The sequence below is a fragment of the Mastigoproctus giganteus genome, chromosome 5 (genome assembly GCF_048544385.1).
Source record: "Mastigoproctus giganteus isolate SK-2022 chromosome 5, ASM4854438v1, whole genome shotgun sequence".
NCBI classification, from domain to species: Eukaryota; Metazoa; Arthropoda; class Arachnida; order Uropygi; family Thelyphonidae; genus Mastigoproctus; species Mastigoproctus giganteus.
Window position 1 is genome coordinate 9,513,416 of NC_143579.1, and position 15,392 is coordinate 9,528,807.

General features: G+C 37.2%; 1 protein-coding gene across 5 annotated transcripts in view; it reads right to left on the reverse strand.

The window, feature by feature from the left end:
* ksr (kinase suppressor of ras) overlaps nucleotides 1-15,392 on the reverse strand; it is a 341,876-nt gene that overhangs the window by 111,794 nt on the left and 214,690 nt on the right. For 4 of the 5 annotated variants that reach the window (XM_090373903.1, XM_090373904.1, XM_090373900.1 and 1 more), the window contains exon 12: nucleotides 11,621-11,709. In XM_090373903.1, the coding sequence (XP_090230029.1) occupies nucleotides 11,621-11,709 (89 nt within the window). The remainder of the gene's footprint in view (nucleotides 1-11,620; nucleotides 11,710-15,392) is intronic. The other variant, XM_090373901.1, reaches the window with a different exon arrangement.

Here is a 15,392-nt window from a genome sequence, read left to right on the forward strand (position 1 = left end):
CATTGGTGTACAGCAGATTTCCACTTGATAAACTTATAAGTGAGTCATTTCTTCTTCTTGTTTCAGCCAAACTGATGATATTCCAATTCACATTTTCTAATTCCTTTTCCAGCTCTAATATCCTGTCTTCACCGATGAGTGATCGTACGTTATAACAGGCCAAGTTCAATTTCCGTGCATGGCAGCCTGGTCGTACCCAGAGATCCTTAGCACCCTCTGCTTCCACTCTGATCCTCTCGCTGCCGTAAGAGGGAGAGTGAAAGCTGCTGGGGACTGAGGGCCATTTGTATTGTTGTGCTCTCATTGCTGGAGGGTTTGGTCTTTTCCTCTTCACGCTGACCAGGCGTCTTGAAGAGGAAATTTGGTAAGGTATACATAAATGATATGGGAAGATTTGAAATGGGCATAGATGAATGCAACAAACATGCCTTAACCCATTAGCGTCTGGCATACTCATATGGGAATGCAAATTCAAAATGTTATTTTGAAACTGTCACAATCCCATGAAATATTTCTCTATATCTAAGTATCAGGAAACGATTCATATACTGCCGTCAGTGCCAGATGTCTCCAGTACCAATTTTGTAACCATTGCAAGAGGCCAATTTATTTTTCTAATGATTCATGGAAGTTATAAAATTTTTTTAATACAAAGTGTTTTTTAATTGTCTGTTTTACAATAAAATTTATAGACACAATATGCTGTTAGTATGAACAAAATTTAATTTATTACATTTTTTCTATTTTTTCCCCCATCGTTTATATCTTACTGTCCTCAAATGGGACGTTAGGCGTTACTGTATACAGGGTGTCTCAAAAATATTGGTACAAACGTTTAGAAGAGCTAGGTAACATCTAAAGGAATGTGAATCGCATAGGAACCCATAACCAGAAATGTCATGGGGAAAGTAGTAGCAGAGGCACAAGAAGCAGAAATGACACAAGACAGTAATTAGTGGCAAACATTTGACATAATATTAACAATGGAGTACAAGATGGATGCATTTCATGATGTTACAACAGATGCTCGAAGGTTCCACCATGAGACACGATGCATGCATGACACCGACGCAGCATGGATTGGCGGACATGGTCGAACACACCTGGAGTTTCTTTGACAGTAGAGCAGCAGAAGCACAGACGAGTCTCACCACGAGATCCATTTCCATCTCCACAGGCGATTCATACGTGGTAGATTTGAGGCCCCCCCATAGAAAGAAATCAAGGTTCGATAAATCAGGTGAGCATGGGGGCCAGGCAACAGGTCCACCACGGCCAATCCATCGACGCCCAAAAATGCCTGTTCAAATGGTCCCGAACACGCCTTTCATAATGGGCAGGCGCCCCGTCATGTTGAAACCAAATGTTGTGTCTCACATTTGCTGGAACATCGTCAAGTAACCCTGGTAGAACTTGTTCAAGAAAGATCCGATATTTAGCAGAGTTCATGCGGGATGGTTACAGGTATGGGCCGACTAAGCAGTCACCGACCATACCTGCCCACACATTTATTGCAAAGCGATGTTGTGCCGCATGGGGGCGCACACCATATGGGTTGTCGTGAGCCCACACATGAGCATTGTGCTGATTGAGTAAGCCTTCCCGAGTGAAATAAGCTTCATCCGTGATCAAAACATAGGCTGAAAAATTCAAGTCTTGAACACTTTCTTGGAGAAACCACTGCGCAAAAGCTACACGTGCAGGATGATCTTGGGGGAGCAGTAACTGAACCCTTTGGAGATGAAAGGGGTGTAGGGAATCGTCGTGCCAGACATTCTGTACACTGCAACAGGACACTGCTAAGGCGGAGGCAATAGCACGTGTGCTGGTAGTAGGATTATTCTGGACGGCATTCAACATACTTTCTTCCATGGCAGGAGTTTGCGTCGACTGTGGTCTGCCCACACTACTCCTGTTACCTCTAAATGACCCATAATCGCACAAATTTTGATGCACATGCGCAAACAAACAGTGGTCCGGTACATGTCTGTCTGTCTGTCTGTCTGGGAAGCGTTCTCCATAAATTCGTTGAGCGGCTCGTCCATTGCCCTCTGCTAATCCATACACTAGGTGCATGTCTGCCAGCTCACAGTTCGTATATCGATGCATGCTCTTCATGCAGCGACTACCACGCCGTCTACCAACTTACGGTGACATTTCCGGTTATGGGTTCCTACACGATTCACATTCCTTTAGTTGTTACCTCCCTTCCCTAAACGTTTGTACCAATATTTTTCAGACACCCTGTAAAAGTTTTATTTTTGTTTATAGCGAATCATAAACCGGGCGATATTTTTTATAGCAAGAAGAAATACACCAGACTTGAGGAAGCTATTGAAGACAATGAAAATTAAGAATCTAATAATAATGAGGTTTTTGAAATTTGGACAAACTGACAGATTGTGAAGAATTCAATGAAGATGTTTTACAGGACCTAAATTCATTTCCAAAAGAAATTCCTGGTTCTATGGAAATTTTATTTGAAAATACCAATGAACAAGATGATGTTCTGGAAGATAAAAGTAGTAGTGATTCAACGGTATAACTTGATTTCGAAAAAACAAAATGGCTGGAGAGATATCCAGAATATGCACCTTTCGGAACAAATGAACTTTGTTTTACAAGTGAGTCAGATGCTGTGAAAAATGACTTAATTTTGTCCACACCCAAAATATTCGAAAAACTTTTTAGTGAATCGCAGACTATATATGCGAACAAATAATAATATATACTCAACAAAAAAACAATCATGAATTTACTAACACCAACAAAGAAATGAGAAGTTTTATTGCAATATTGCTTTTGACAGGATCGCACAACCTTCCTCAAGAAAGAATGTACTGGTCGCTGGATGATGACTTGGGTGTCTCATGCATTTATAATGCCATGTCAAGAGACCGATATCTAGAAATAAAGAGATTTATACATTTGGCCAATAATGATGGAATCGGAAATTGTCAAGATCGAATGTACAAAGTTAGGCCAATAATGAATATGCTCATAAAACAATTTTGCCAGTGGTTTTTTTTTCACAAGGATCTGTCAATGGTGAAGTATTTTGGACTTAATCAAGCCAAACAATTTATCAAGGGGAAACCAGTGAGGTTCGGTTACAAAATTAGGATGGTAAGTAGTTCTTCTGGGTATTGCTACGCTTTTAATATCTATTGCGGAAAACCAACTAAAGAAACCAAAAATGTGAAAAAGTATACCTGTAGGTGCAAGAGTGGTTATTGATTTATTGGAACATGTGCCGGATCCATCAAACAATGTAGTTTTCTTTGACAATTATTTTACAACGTACTCGTTGATGATATTTTTGAAAAAGAAGAAGAAAATAAGAGCTACAGGAACTGTGAGGCACAATCGAGTTCAACACTGTCCTATTATGGTGTCTAAAGAAATGAAAAAAATGGAAAGAGGTAGTTATGACTATAGGTTTGATGTCATCAGCTGCATATTATATATAAAACGGAACGATAACAACATATGTTCTATTTTCATCAATTATGATTTTGTTGAACCATTACAATAGGTAAAACATTGGTCAAAAACTGCAAAAGCTAAGGTAAATGTAGAACAACCCTGCACAATTTGCATCATACAGTAGTGGAATGGGTGGGGTATATACTCATGACCAATGTATATCTTTGTACAGGATATCAATAAGAGCCAAGAAATGGTGGTGGTGGTGGGTCCTGTTTACATACATATTAGATGTGACCATCACTAATATGTAGAATTTGCACCAAATTACAGCAGAGATAAAAATAAATCAATTAGATTTTCCTCGAAACATCTTACAAAGTTATTTGAAAAATGCTGCATCAACAAAAAGTGAAAAGCTGGAAGTTCCATGAAAATTAGTGACATATCACTTTCCAGAAAAACTTGATAGACAATTAAAATGTTGTGTTTGTCATATGAAAGCTAGGTGGTAATGTAACAACTCTCAGAAAATAATGTGCAGTGAAAAAGGCTGCTTCGAAAAATACCACTTTATCTGCCTAAAGTCCCCATTTGAGGACACCTGTTTTTCTGAAAAAAATAAATATACTTTGTTTTTGTTTGAAATTTTGGTATTGTTTGTTTCCTTGACTTATGATCTCATTATAATATTCAGCAAAATGAGTTTTGATAGGTAGTTTTTTCATAGGTTGTTGTTGGTATGAAAGTTTCACGACACAAGGGCAACTGTGGCCAATATGTGTCTGTCAGCGTCATTACGTTCATTTTAATGATTTAGGATGGATATATCAGAGTGTATTTATTATTCCTAGATGTTTAACATATATAAAGAGCTCACTTAGGTTTGCTTTGTCACCAAGTACATGAGAGAGGGTTAGAGGAGCTTGCAAGTTTGCTAATGATTGGAAGGATGTGGCTCGAACGGCTGAATATGATGGACAATCAATCAGGATATGCCTTACTGTAAGTTGTATCTGACAGACAGAGCAGAGCGGTGGATCTTCTCTTAAAAGTAAATGTTTGTGAGTGAGGAAGGTATGTCCAATGCGCAGTCTTGTTAATATAACTTCCTCCTGTCTATTTGTACGTGAGCTAGAACTCCATAAACATAGATCTTTTTTTATTCTGCGAAGTTTATTGCGCGATTGGTCCCTCCAAAGTTGTTTCCAGATGGAAGTATATTTGGTACGAAAAACATCCCTATAATCTGTAAATTGTACAAACTGAAAGTTATCTTGTATATTAAGATCTAGATTTTTTGCGGCTTGGTCTGCATGATTATTTCCTAGAATTCCAGCATGGCTGGGAATTCAACAGATAGACACTTGTTTTCTTGCTTTATGCAAAACTCCGAGTTGTTTTTTGATATGCTGAATCAAGGAATTTGAGGAATGTTTGCTGTTCTGTAAAGCTGCTACTGCACTAAGCGAGTCAGTATAGATTAGAGCAGGTAGAAGTTGATGCTGGGTAATATCATCCAGTGCTAGTTTAATAGCATACAATTCTGCTGTGAAAATACTGCAAACATGAGGCAAGGAGACAGATATAATATATTCCGGTAAACCTACTGCGGCACCTACTGAGTTGTTCGATTTTGAACCATCTGTGTAAATCTGATGACTGTTTCTATTTTCAAAACTGTGCAGTGCATGAAGCTTCTGTATAACGATTGGAGAGATCTCTTTTTTATTCCTGTTTGTAAGATGTGATATGGATAAAGGCACAGTCGGAATCCAAGGAGGTTCTGAGTTTATATCTACTGCAGAAATGTGCTGGAAATGTATTTCCCAAACTTGAGCTAAGTGTCTGAGGTGCAGTCCTACTGGTTTATTTTCATTTGGCTTGTGATCATAATTACTCGTCCATGGTGGATTGTGAATAATGGACCAATTTGGATGTGATGGCTGACTGTATATTTTTGCCGCATACATGCACAGTAGATAATCTCGTCGAAGATGCAGCGGGGGTTCCGAAGCATCTGCATACAGGCTGTAGATTGGTGAAGTTCTAAATGCTCCTAGAGCTATGCGGAGTGCATTATGGTGAATGGTATCTAGGCGACGTAAGATGCTCCTTCTTGCTGAAGCATATACAGGAGATCCATAGTCTAAACGAGATCTAATCAAAGTTTTATATAATAGTAATAATGTGGACCTGTCGGCTCCCCAGGCCATTGAAGATACTGTGCGCAAGATGTTAAGTTTTAAGAGGCAACTAGTTCGAAGTCTTAGTATATGTTCCTGAAAGTTTAGTTTTCTATCTATTGTTAAGCCCAAAAAGGAGAAATTTTGAACAACAGGTAGAGCAATTTTATTTAAGTATAAGACCGGTTCAGGATGAAGACCACACATTTTACAGAAGTGTATAACAACTGATTTTTTCTCAGATATTCTATAGCCATTATTTTGAGTCCATACTTCTATTTTGTTTATGGATAATTGCAGCTGTTGTTCAATTGTGTTCATGCTTTGTGATTGAAATGAAATGGAAAGATCATCTGCATACATATATATTTGCAATGATGGGGGTATAACCTTTGTGATATTGTTCACCTGCAGTGCAAACAGGGCTGCACTTAATACTGAGCCCTGGGGAACCCCTTCCTGTTGTATATAGATTGTAGATAAACAGCCTTTGCATCGTACCTGAAATGTTCTGTCGGCAAGAAATTTTTCTATAAATTGTGGAAGTTGTCCTCTGTATCCCAATTGAAATAGATCTCGTAGAATTCCGAATCTCCATGTTGTGTCAAAGGCTTTTTCAAGATTTAGATTTACCATCACCATATGCTGCTTTCTTATAAATGAGTTTCTAATATTTGTTTCCACTTTGACGTGTAGGTCAAGTGTTGATCTATTTTTCCTAAATCCAAATTGGTGGGGTGATAAAACATTCTCTTTTTCCAGCAACCACGTAAGTCTATTATGCACCATTCGTTCAAGGATTTTTCCTAAGCAGCTGGTCAGTGAAATCGGCGATAATTATATGTATAGGAAGGATCTTTTCCGGGCTTGGGAAATGCAAGGACAATTGCATGCCACCATATGGATGGATACAGGTTGTTCAGAAAAATTCTATTATATAGTGCTAGCAGGATTTCCAGACAATCAGAGTTTAGGTGTTGTATCATAGTATAATAAATGCCATCGGGACCTGGTGCGCTATTTGGTAATTTTGTAATGGTTGTAAGTAATTCCTCTTTTAGAAATGGTAGATTATAGGAATGAGATATCTTGGTAGAGAAATTCAATTTACTCCGTTCAGATTGCTCTTTATATTTTTGAAAGTCAGTGCTGTAGCTTGTAACTGCTGATATGGAAGTGAAAGAGTCAGCCAAAATTTCTGATATCTGGTCTGTTTGAAAAACGTCCTGCCCTTTCCAATGGAAGATGGGAGATTGTGTGATTGGATATCTTCCATTTAAAATCCGAATTTTTTTCCACACCAAACCAGGATTCGAGTGAGGAAGCGAACACGATCCAAGACTTTTTCTTTGCTTTTTTTTTTTTCCGAATTCTCCTTGCTTCAGCTTTGGCTTTTTTATATGCAATTAAATTGGCGGTAGTTGGATATTGACGGAATCTATTCCATGCACGATTTTGTTTTGTTTTTGCTCTTGCACATTCTGCATTCCACCAAGAGTTGTACCGTGCCTGCCTTGCCTTACTTATTTGAGGTATTGTAGCTTTGGAAGCTTCTAGCAGTTGATTGTTGATATATAAGACAGCATCATCTATTGGCAGGGTTTCTATTAATTGCTTATCCAATTTGATTAATTGCATATATTTACTGCAATTTGCTTTTTTAAAATTCCATACTGTTCTGGTTCCTTCTGTAAGAGTTGATTGTGTCTGTATGGAACATATTATCGGAAAATGATCACTGTTGTAAGGATCATTCAACACGAACCATTCTATACTAGGATAAATTGATGGAGAACATATTGTTAAGTCTATTGCAGAGGTGATACCTGTAGACAAACTGATATAAGTGTGAGATCCGGTATTCAGTAAATTCAGTTGTTGATCATCTATGAAAGTTTCGATTATGTTACCTCTACTGTCTGTGTGACTAGATCCCCACAAATGATGATGGGCATTCATATCTCCCATAAGGCAGTAGGGAGGTTGGAGCTGCATAGTAAGATCGTTTAATTCCGATCTGGAGAGAGGGATATTTGGTGGAAGAAATGGACGAGATTGTGATAGAAATTCCGATGGCTATTCTTACTGCTACTGCTTCTAAGTTGGTTCTTAATGTTGTTTGCTTAGCTGGTATATGAGTATTCACCAAAATTGCCACTCCTCCTTTGGCAGTTCTGTTATCATTCCTGTCTCTCCGGAAAAGTGTATAATTTTGAAATGTGGGTGAAGATTGAGGTGTTAGATGGGTCTCCTGAAGGCAAATGCAGGCCGGTTTATACTGCTGAATAATATCTTTTATTTCATCCAATTTTCCACGTAAACCACGACAGTTCCATTGTATAATAATATGTTGCATTATTTAGGTCTCGGGACGATTTGCTGAATCTGACTGCGCTTTTGAGTTTTTCCGTTTATCATATTTGGGTCTATCTTTCTTCGGAAAATTAGGACGAGGTGTATCAATATCTTCTGCAGGGTGTAGTTCTAGTACGTTCTCTCTCTGTTCATCAGTGTCCATTTGGTCTATGTTTGTTTGTTTCTGTTCACACAGTTTACTAGATGATGTTTGCTTTGTTTTTGAAGATGTTACTTCTGATTTCTGCTTTACAGGCATGGAAATATCCTGCTCTTTACCGCTGGATGTTTCTTGTGAAACTGTTTTTGTCATCAATATTACTTTACTCCAGTCTATAATTTGATTTAGAGGTATTACTACTTCCGTTTGAGTGGCTATAGTTTGCTGTCGTTTCACTGCTGAAGCATAGGAATGTGAAGGTTTGGTTGCAAGTATCTGTTTTCTTGCTTCCGGATAAGACACTTTATTTTCTACTTTGTATTTTTGAATTTGCTTTCCCAGTACCCACATTTCGCATGTCTTCGAAAAAGCAGGATGATTTTCATGACAATTGGGACAGAGTGGTGTAGTTTTTTCATAGGTGTTAATGGGTTAAAGGGAACCAAAAAATCTGAAGTGACAGAACATGTGCTGGAGTGCACTTGGCATATAGTGATAGGAATTTTGCAGTAACTAGAGGGGAAGAGACATATAGTGATAGGAACTTTGCAGTAACTGGAGGGGAAGAGATATATAGTGATAGGAACTTTGCAGTAACTGGAGGGGAAGATACTGATAAAAATAAATAAATAAAAAAGATTTTTATACCAAGAAATTTAGCCTGGTTGCTTTAAATAGAAATAAGGGAAGAAATATATGGGAACTATGGAATCGGCATTTTTTCAACAATAAAATTGAGTAAGGATTAATGGAGTTTTGGGGGTGCGAGAACAATAGGCTTTGAGAACACTTGATACTGGATTAGAGTTTGTTTGTTTGTTATTTGGAGCATTAGCAACTAAGGCCATATTGCTCCAGGGATATGCGGTGGTCATTCCCTGACCTTTCCGCATCCTCCGTATTTTGTGGTGACTGGCTTGAACCCCGGTCTAATCAAGAAGCATGTGCTACGCACTGCTGCTCCTTCCCACCTGGCTAGGGAGACACACTGGATTAGAGATGCCCTTTACATGATATACTAGCAGTTTGAGAAGTGCAAATTTGTAATCCTTGTTCAGTCTTGTTGAGCATGAGAACGAGAATCTTGTAAAAGGGTTGTAGCACGATGATCATTCATTAAAATTTAAATACAGCAGGCCCTCGTTATAACGCGTTTTGCTTTATGCTGATTCGCTATAATGCTGCTCATATATCATAACCCGTATCTGACTATAATGCTGTCATAAATCACTATAACATTCTTTTACAGATTGCATTTTTTGGCATATTTAACGAAAGTTTCATTTGATGCAGTCGATAGCTTGAAAATGAATAGCAAAACAGCATTAAAACACTTCCCACACTCTGTGACATTTTCTCGCACGCTAATTTAATTGCAGTACAGTGACTTATTACGTAGTTCCGAGATCAACATTTTAAAAAATGATTAAATATATTGTTTGTAATATTTGCGTTATATGCATTTATCCGAAGTCTAGTCATCACTCAGTACAGTATTAGACATTGTACTGTAATGGACAGTTTACTCGAATACTGCATCATAATTAATGCAACCAATGCAGTTACATTTTCGAAGAGTTAAGAATGGCAGATAAGAATGAAAAAGCAACAACATCTGATATATAATATACCCGAGAACTACGTGCAGGTATATCAAGAACTGGAAATTGGTGAAATAACGATCACTTAAACCTGCAGAGTGTACTCTGCTTTAATTTCTTAAAGAATTACAGATTATTCTAAGAAGTTTCCTGGCAATTCCTGTATCACTTCTTCCTTCGGTGAACTTTTGTAATGCTGTCCTTATGACACGTCAGCTTCACATACCAAACTTAAAGGTAGATTATACTCCATGCAGGTTTAAGTGCTCATTTCATTTTTATTTTTGTGAAAAGAAAAAGACTGAGAAAAACTGAGCTTTGCAAAATGTCACCAACTATATTACACTAGTGGGATGGAAAGGGGGAGGGGTTAAATCACGTAAAAAATACAGATTTCTGTCATAGATTCAGAGTTACGTAGCAGCTACGTAATTCATAAAATTTGAACAATATTTATTTTTAAATGCAAGTGACATTTTGACTGGCCTGCTCAGAAAAACACACTGTGAGACATTGGATTAATTGGGAAGTGAATCACCTATGGATGCCAATATTATTTGCTCAATTTAATATTTTATTAGAATTCATGATTTGTATATGTATATTTTTAAAATTATTTTAGATCTATCTATATTTATTTTTAATATTTTAATTTTTTAAAATCTATATTGTGCCAGCAAAGATAAAACAAATGAGTTAATATCATATTTTTATTAATAGAAATTGATTTGGAGCTGTCTTAACAGTAACTAGAGTTCATTTATTTATTTTTTAATATTATTATTTTTTTAAAATTTCGATGTCGCTTGACATCAGTCAGGGTAAACTGTGAGTGTTTCTAATTAATTCTATAAAAAGTTGTCTAAATATTATATAAAAGTTAATTTTCTGGCCTGTAGAGGAAACCTTGAATTCAGTACAACCAGCTGAAAACTTTAAATTGCACCTCGAAACAAAGTTACTCAGAAATTGCTTAAAATTGTTCAAAATTGTTCATACTGGTGGGAATCAAAGATGCAAGAATCTGTTGTCAGTAGACAGATACAATACTGATTGAAGCACATGTGGCTTAATATATACCATCCACAATGTTTTAACAATTATACAGTAATTCAACAATGAAATTCTCCATTTGGAAAAACTGAGAAATTATACACCAAAGAGAGAAAGAGAATGCATTGTAACAAATACTTATACAATAAATGTATTGTATTCTGCACTCTGAGCAGTGCAGACGGGCTGCAAGAGTAGCTCATGGAGTATTGTCAATGATATACAGGAATTTTTCCAGCAGGGATAAGGAGGTGATTATTCCATTGTATAAGGCGATGGTCAGGCCACACCTAGAGTACTGTATACAGGTCTGGAGGCCTCATTTCAAGAAGGATGTAGAGCTGCTGGAACGAGTACAGAGAAGGGCAACAAGATTAGTGAATGGAACAAAGGGGTGCTCTTACGAAGAAAGGCTTAAGTTTTGCAAATTACAGTGTCTGGAGACTAGGCACCAGCGAGGTGATCTGATAGAGGTGTATAAAGCCTTGAATGGTTTAAGCATGCTCAATGCTGATGGGATTTTTCCTCTAGCTCAGAAAAATCACCTGAGAGGGCATAAATTCAAATTGAGGAAAGACAGATGTAGGATAGACGTGCGGAAATTTGCCTTTAGCCAGCGGGTGGTTGGTTGGTGGAACAGACTTCCATCCCTTGTGGTGGAGGTTGACAGCCTAAATAAGTTTAAGGCTCAGCTGGACAGATATTTTGAACGAACAGAGGGGTGAAGTGGAAGTGGGTTTTTTTTTTTTTTTTGGCTGATGCTGCATAAGCTTGCTTTCTTGCATCAAATGCCTCTACTAATGCTAATGCTAAATATGCATGATGCACATCTCAGTACTTACTTGTAAACAGTACCAAATCTTCCTGTTCCCACCTCCTCTTCGATCTGAAGCTCGTCAAATGGGATGTCCCACTCCCTAAGAGATAACTATATGTAGGAGAGAAAATTAGTGTTATGTTTAGCATTGTGCACTTAAAAAAATCCTAAGAGAAAAAAAGCATCAAACATTCAAAGCTGACATATTAATCTACAAAAACAGTCTATATAACACTGTTTCCAAGAATTTTTATTATCAGTTGTTTTCTCTTTCAAATTTGTTATTCTCAATATAAACCTCAGTATTGTTTAATGTTCACACTTGTGAAAATGCAATAAAAAATTAGCTCTGAGAGTACACAAGGTTTGCAGGAATGAGGTGTGGTCAGAAAGTTCCATGAATGGCTTTATAAAGTAAGTTAAAACTGAATTCACCAGTTATTTGCTTTTGCCACCTGCAAACATTGATTGAATAAGAAGTCCTCTTCTGCTACAACTGTGGAAGCATTTACCAACATTGACTTTAGTGCGCTTGATATAAGCTACTGGACTAACTCAAAAGACTTGAAATGTCCCTTTGAGCAAAATTTTGATACATGGAAATAGAAGGAAGTTAGATGGAGCCAAATTGAGGGAGCAAGGATCATATTCTAGCTGAAGAAAAAACAATCCATCATCTCTCTTGCTCCCCTAATTTTAAGCCATCTAACTTCTTTCTATTCATAAATATCACCGAAAGAGACACAATTTAGATCTTTGGAGGAAGTACAGACGTATACACCAAGGAAACTAAAATCAATATTAGTAAATGAGTACCAGGAATGTTTCTAATCATGGCAATATAAAATTGCTCCATATAGCCCAAGGAAACAATTTTGAGAGAAACAAAAGAAAATAAGTGGCAAGTTCAGTTTCAACTTGCTTAAAGTCAATCCTATAAATTCCTAATCACACCTCATATGAGCCAAATAATATGATATAAACTACAGCCAAAGAATATGATATAAACTTAAAATCTTTAATGATTCATACATAATGAGATTAGCAATTTAAGTGCAGAAACATGATTAATCACAGAAACATGAGTAAATTGCATAACAAGATTATATATATATATATATATATATATATATATGAAGTAATTCTGGCACTTCATATTATTGATTTCAAACTATAATTAAAGTAAAGAAATAGTAAAGTACCTAATTAGAACCAGCTCTTTTTCCTCATAGCAGTAAGCACCTCATTAAGACATTCTAATAATATTTCCTTAAACAGTTTTTGCTAGCAAAGAAGCCAAGCTTTTGTTACTAAAAAAAAATAAAAATTCCATACATCCCACAGGTACTCATCCATTTGAATTTCCCAAAGCATTTGGCCTCAATTACTAGAATGCAGTCTCCAACTCTCTTCTCTAAGTTATAATTTATGCTCCCTAGCCTCACTGTCATTTATTACAGGTGATATTGTTATATACATTGCCACTAATGAAATTAAGAGCAGGAGATCTGAACACTTGCATAAAAAGTACAGGGCAATGTTTGGTAAAAGTTGCAAGTTAGGATTGAATTTCAACGTGTCTGCAATTCTGTCCATATGTGATAGGTGGAAGTACATATTGAGAGCCCTGTCAATCAATCAATTCAGCCCTGGACAGAATGTGCAAGGCTCATGGGATACACCACACTGAGAATAAGCATGGACTATGATCATGAACAGAACAGACTGTTTTTACAGGGATAGGATACACTTAAATGGAAGGGGCAAAAGAATATTTGCTGATGCCATCAAGGTGACAGGTGGGCTGGTAAACTGCTAGCTTCAGAGGATATATAGAATAACTAGAGCCACAGGCAGAGGTGAAGGTGATTTTCGCAGTGCTTCTATTGGAAAATGTAGCAAACCAGAAAGTTAATAGAATTCTCATGTAATTTAATTTTTATGGTTTCATAAATTACATGAGAATTCTATTACCATTCATCATCCATATCTAATCTCTGATTCATGGTCTTATATGCGTATGCAAAGACAAATAATCTCTATACTTAAGATCCCGGCTCACACATACTTGGTAATTTCCATTCCTGTGATCAACACATATGGTCGGAAAAACCTGCCAGCTTCAGGAAGGGAAGTCTTTTTTTCAAAATTTGCATTGAACTTGTTTTAATTTTTAATTAATTTTATATTTGTTTATTTGTTGAAGAGTGTCATTAGGAAGTGTTCTACATATCATATTGAATGCAACCGAATGTGTACCCACGGAATCCTAGAAGTCATGCCCTGTTCTGAAGTAGGGGATAAGCCGATGAGTAAAAGACGTCAATGAAAGAGGTAATAAGCTAAGGTGCAGTGGATGTATTATAAGAATCGGAAATGTTGTGTCCATTTTATATTGGATTCAGCTGGAATTGCTTATTATGCAGATTTCTGTTGATTCTACAGATTTCTTATCCTTTTGGGAAGATGCTTTCTGTAGATAAGGATGAATGTGAGTTACACAGGGTGTCTCAGTTCCTTATGCATAGGTAATAAAAATATTTTATATCAACATAGTTCCGGAAATGCTTGGTTCCTGAGTTATTAACCGGAATGTCTTATCTCCCGCAGGCGATTTCCTTTGTCACAAGGTACTGACAGAATCCGGTGGTTTTCCATTCCGACCATGTACTCAAATCAGGAGCAAGTGGATATGCACTTTATGTACAGTTTGGCGGACAACAATGCTCTGGAGGCTCGTTGTTTGTACCACAAAAGGTTCCTAGAACGAAGATATCCAGAAAGGAAAACTTTTGAAGGTATCCATCACCGCCTTTGTGAACATGGGACCTTTAACACCTCGTGCTGCCGACAGAGGACGACCAAGATCTACGACTCCTGAAATAGAGGGGTGGACCAACTGCCTGGCCTCCACACTCACTGATTTAAACCCACTAGATTTTTTTCTTGCGGGGCCATTTAAAATCATTGGTGTATTCGACTCCGGTAGCTGATGTGGAAACTCTCCACAATCAAATTGTGGCAAGTTGTGAGACAATACGGAACATGCCAGGAATTTGGCATCGTCTTTGCAAGTCAATGAGATGTCGATGTGAGGCCTGTATTCAGGCAGAAGGTGGACATTTTGAACAATTACTATAAGGTGATGTGAACAGTTAAGTGTAATAGACAGACCTTCAAAACTCGGAAACCAAGCATTTCCGGAACTATGTTGATATAAAATATTTTTATTGTCTACATAAGAGGAACTCATTCCTGAAGTAATGCCATGTATTTTTGAGACATCCTGTATATTCCAGATAGCTATGAGGAGGATTTTGAGTTAGGAGCGGTTCTGTATAGTCCTATTTCTGAAATGGAGATAAGATTAGCTTTTCCAGACATGACAACTAGTCCTGGCCTTGATGGTTTAACTGCTCGTCAATTAAGGAATACTCCAATTAAAGTGCTAGTGGATCTCTTCATTTTATTATTGTGGATGAATTAGCTTCCAGATAGCCTCTATAAATCACACACTATTTTCCTCCCTAAAAAGGAGACTTCAAGAGGACCGAGTGATTTTAGGCCGATAACGGTGTCATCGATGATCCCAAGAACTTTCCATAAGTGCTTGTGAATTGTTTGATGAAGATAATTACTTTGGATACCAGACAGCTATAGAAAATGTGACTTTGCTACAATCTCTAATATGTTCTGCTAGGAACAATCTAAGACTCTACATTTAGCATCTCTTGATCTACAAAAGGCATTTGATAGTGTTGGTCCCTCTGCCATTTTGGAAGTATTAAGATGGA